General features: G+C 30.7%; 2 protein-coding genes across 2 annotated transcripts in view; both read right to left on the bottom strand.

The window, feature by feature from the left end:
- Positions 1-237: 237 nt before the first annotated feature.
- Positions 238-1,609, bottom strand: LOC107493681 (protein ANTAGONIST OF LIKE HETEROCHROMATIN PROTEIN 1-like). Its single transcript, XM_016114737.1, has 2 exons — positions 862-1,609; positions 238-770 (listed from the first exon to the last, which is right to left on the bottom strand). Exons 1-2 carry the CDS (start codon positions 1,607-1,609, stop codon positions 238-240), a joined length of 1,281 nt encoding a protein of 426 aa, XP_015970223.1.
- Positions 1,610-1,800: 191 nt separating this feature from the next.
- Positions 1,801-2,754, bottom strand: part of LOC107493682 (L10-interacting MYB domain-containing protein-like) — a 1,137-nt gene continuing 183 nt past the window's right edge. Inside the window, exons 2-3 of the mRNA XM_016114738.3 lie at positions 2,466-2,708; positions 1,801-2,364 (exon numbers count right to left, since the gene is read on the bottom strand). Of these exons, the coding sequence (XP_015970224.3) occupies positions 1,801-2,364; positions 2,466-2,708 (807 nt within the window). The remainder of the gene's footprint in view (positions 2,365-2,465; positions 2,709-2,754) is intronic.

Raw genomic sequence — 2,754 nt, 5'->3', positions numbered from 1 at the left:
GTTTGGGCGTCATTCTGAAAAAAGATCTTTTTTTAAATGATCTTTTTTTAAAAGATCTTTTACAAAAGTAAAAGTGATTTTATGTTTGGATACTTTAGTTAAAAGTACTTATTTAAAAGATGTTATTGTTTGGATACAAAAATACAAAAGTACTTTTATAATAATAAAATTACTTAAAAGGACATTCAATCATAAAAGAGTTTATTAATAATAATAAAAGAAAATTAATTATTTATACTAATTTATTTGATCCGATAATTGATCTCTTATATTGTCTCTTATTTCTTCTATTGCCCGAGCATCTTCCCTTATATTGTCTCTTATTTCTTCCATTGCCCGAACATCTTCTTGTGTTGGTTCTTCCCATTCATTAATTTCAGAATTTGTTGATCCATTTCTTACAGTAGTACCGTCATCTTCATTGGCTTGTAACAAAACAATATCTTCAAACTTTTGCAAAATACTTATGTCATCAGAATCCATCATTCTTATAAAATTATGAAGAGTGAAACATGCAACAATAATATCATGCTGGGTTTCAAATTTGGCTCTTAATGGCATGTTTTGTAGTATCTTCCATCTTGCTTTGCATACTCCAAAAGTCCTTTCAATTACTGTCCTTAAACTTGAATGACAATAGTTGAACTTTTCATTGTTTGATCTAAAATTTGGTGCTAGTCTAAATTGTGGAATATGATACCTTGTATGACGATAAGGTCCTAAGAATCCCTTAAAAGTTGGATAACCAGCATCAACTAAGTAATATTTACCTGAAATACATTAAAAAAATACAAAAATCAAGCCACATATTATCATGATAAAAAATGTAACCTCGAAATAAACTTAAATGGCATAACTAACCTTCTGGTGGATGTGGAAAATTTAGCTTTTTTGTTCGAAGAACCTCCATAAAAATTCTTGTATCATGTGCAGAACCTTCCCAACCAGCCCATATAAATGTAAAACACATATTAAAATCACACACAGCCATTACATTTGTTGTAGTATTTCCTTTTCTACCAATAAATCGCACTTGCTCATCTTGGTGAACATGAATGGCTATATGCGTACCATCTATAGCTCCAATACAATCTTTGAAATATGGCCAATATCTATCATTATCCATAATATATTTAGGTGTGTCTCCAAAACTAGGATCAATAGGTCTAATAATATTTTTTGCCAATTTCTTCACACATGATAGAACATGATGAAATTGACGAAATATAGTTTCACCTGAATGCTGAAATCGCTCCTCTAACATTCTATAAGAAGCTCCTTGCCCAAGCATGTATAAAAATGTTGCTACCGTCTCTTCTCCACTAACACCTCGTGTTGATTTCAAGCCATAATTGAGAACCAAATCATTGCATAAACGGTTAAACACCGATTTTCTCATTCTAAATTGTTCAAAAAATCGCATTTCATTCCCTTCCTTTAATTCTAATAGCCATTGATATCCTGATAGTTTTGAAGTTCTTTTCTCTTGTTTGAGGACATATCGCAAGTAATAATTGGCAACTCCACAAATAGCTAATATAGCAGCTGATTCGTAATGTTTTTCATATTCTTCATATTCAGTATCATTATCTGTTTCATAATCACTCATCCTGTATAATTTAAATTAACATGAAAAATAAGATAACAAAGCAAAAAATACTATTCACAATATCATTATTAAATAGAATTCCAAAATATAAAATCAAAACACAAATTATAACATTGTCACTAAATTAAAGTTCAACAATAACAATAATAAGAATTCATGCATGCAGAAAAAAATAAAAATAAAAATAAAATTTAAAGACGGTTCATGTCATCCAATTTAAAAGATTCTAGCCATCCAAGTTGTTGATTGGGATCATCACTCAATGCAATGAAAGTTTCTCTATATTGTGGCTTAGCCATTAATCTAATTCCCAAATAGAACTGTGGACTATATGGTTCTAGACCAGGTAATTTGCGTAGCAACTTGATGCAATTTTCTATAGAGTAAGGATCATCTCCCTTAGTTGCAGCTTTTGACTCCACACCAACCAAAATACGATCAAGTGAGTCCTGTAATCTAGATGCTATTCCAGCTCGTTTCTCAACTTTTTTGTTAGAAGTCTTCCTTCTTTTCTCTCTAGTAGGGCTTTGAACAACTGTATAATTTGCAATATCTTCTTCAATAAATTCATTTGTATAATTCATGTCACCTCCACTCTCGAAACCCTCATTGTTCTGATTAAATTCTCCAGGATTTGGATCTTCTGATGGCGCCCAAGCACTATAACCAGTAGCTACGATGTCCTTGAAACATTGTTCAAGCCTATCTAAAGATTTAGGACCTTCATTCTTAAACTTAGCGAATTCTGGATTAATCTGTTTAAAATATGCAAAAGAATAAATATAAAAGATATTTAATAAATTTTAAAGATAAAATTAACTTATTGTATTATTTTTATAATGCAAAATTAACATACCTTAATCTTATCAGTCCACCAAGATTCAGAAGCTAACACTGTTTTTTTCTCATGATCCCAACCAAGACCAGTCTCTTGTCCAACTAATTTAGCCCATAATTGAAAATAAGACTTAAGAGCATCCCATCTATTTCTTAGTTGTCTATGTACATATAGGAGTCCTGTTCTCTCTCTAAATTTTTTTTGTAGATTTTTCCAACCAATTTTGCTGAAATGTTTATTAGGTCTATTACCATCTCGTATCTCTTCCACACAGATAGTCAAAAATATTTCAGTATTCCAATCATCC

This window comes from Arachis duranensis, chromosome 6, assembly GCF_000817695.3.
Source record: "Arachis duranensis cultivar V14167 chromosome 6, aradu.V14167.gnm2.J7QH, whole genome shotgun sequence".
NCBI classification, from domain to species: Eukaryota; Viridiplantae; Streptophyta; class Magnoliopsida; order Fabales; family Fabaceae; genus Arachis; species Arachis duranensis.
Note: the sequence above shows the minus strand (reverse complement) of the source record. Positions and strands in the feature narration are given on the sequence as shown.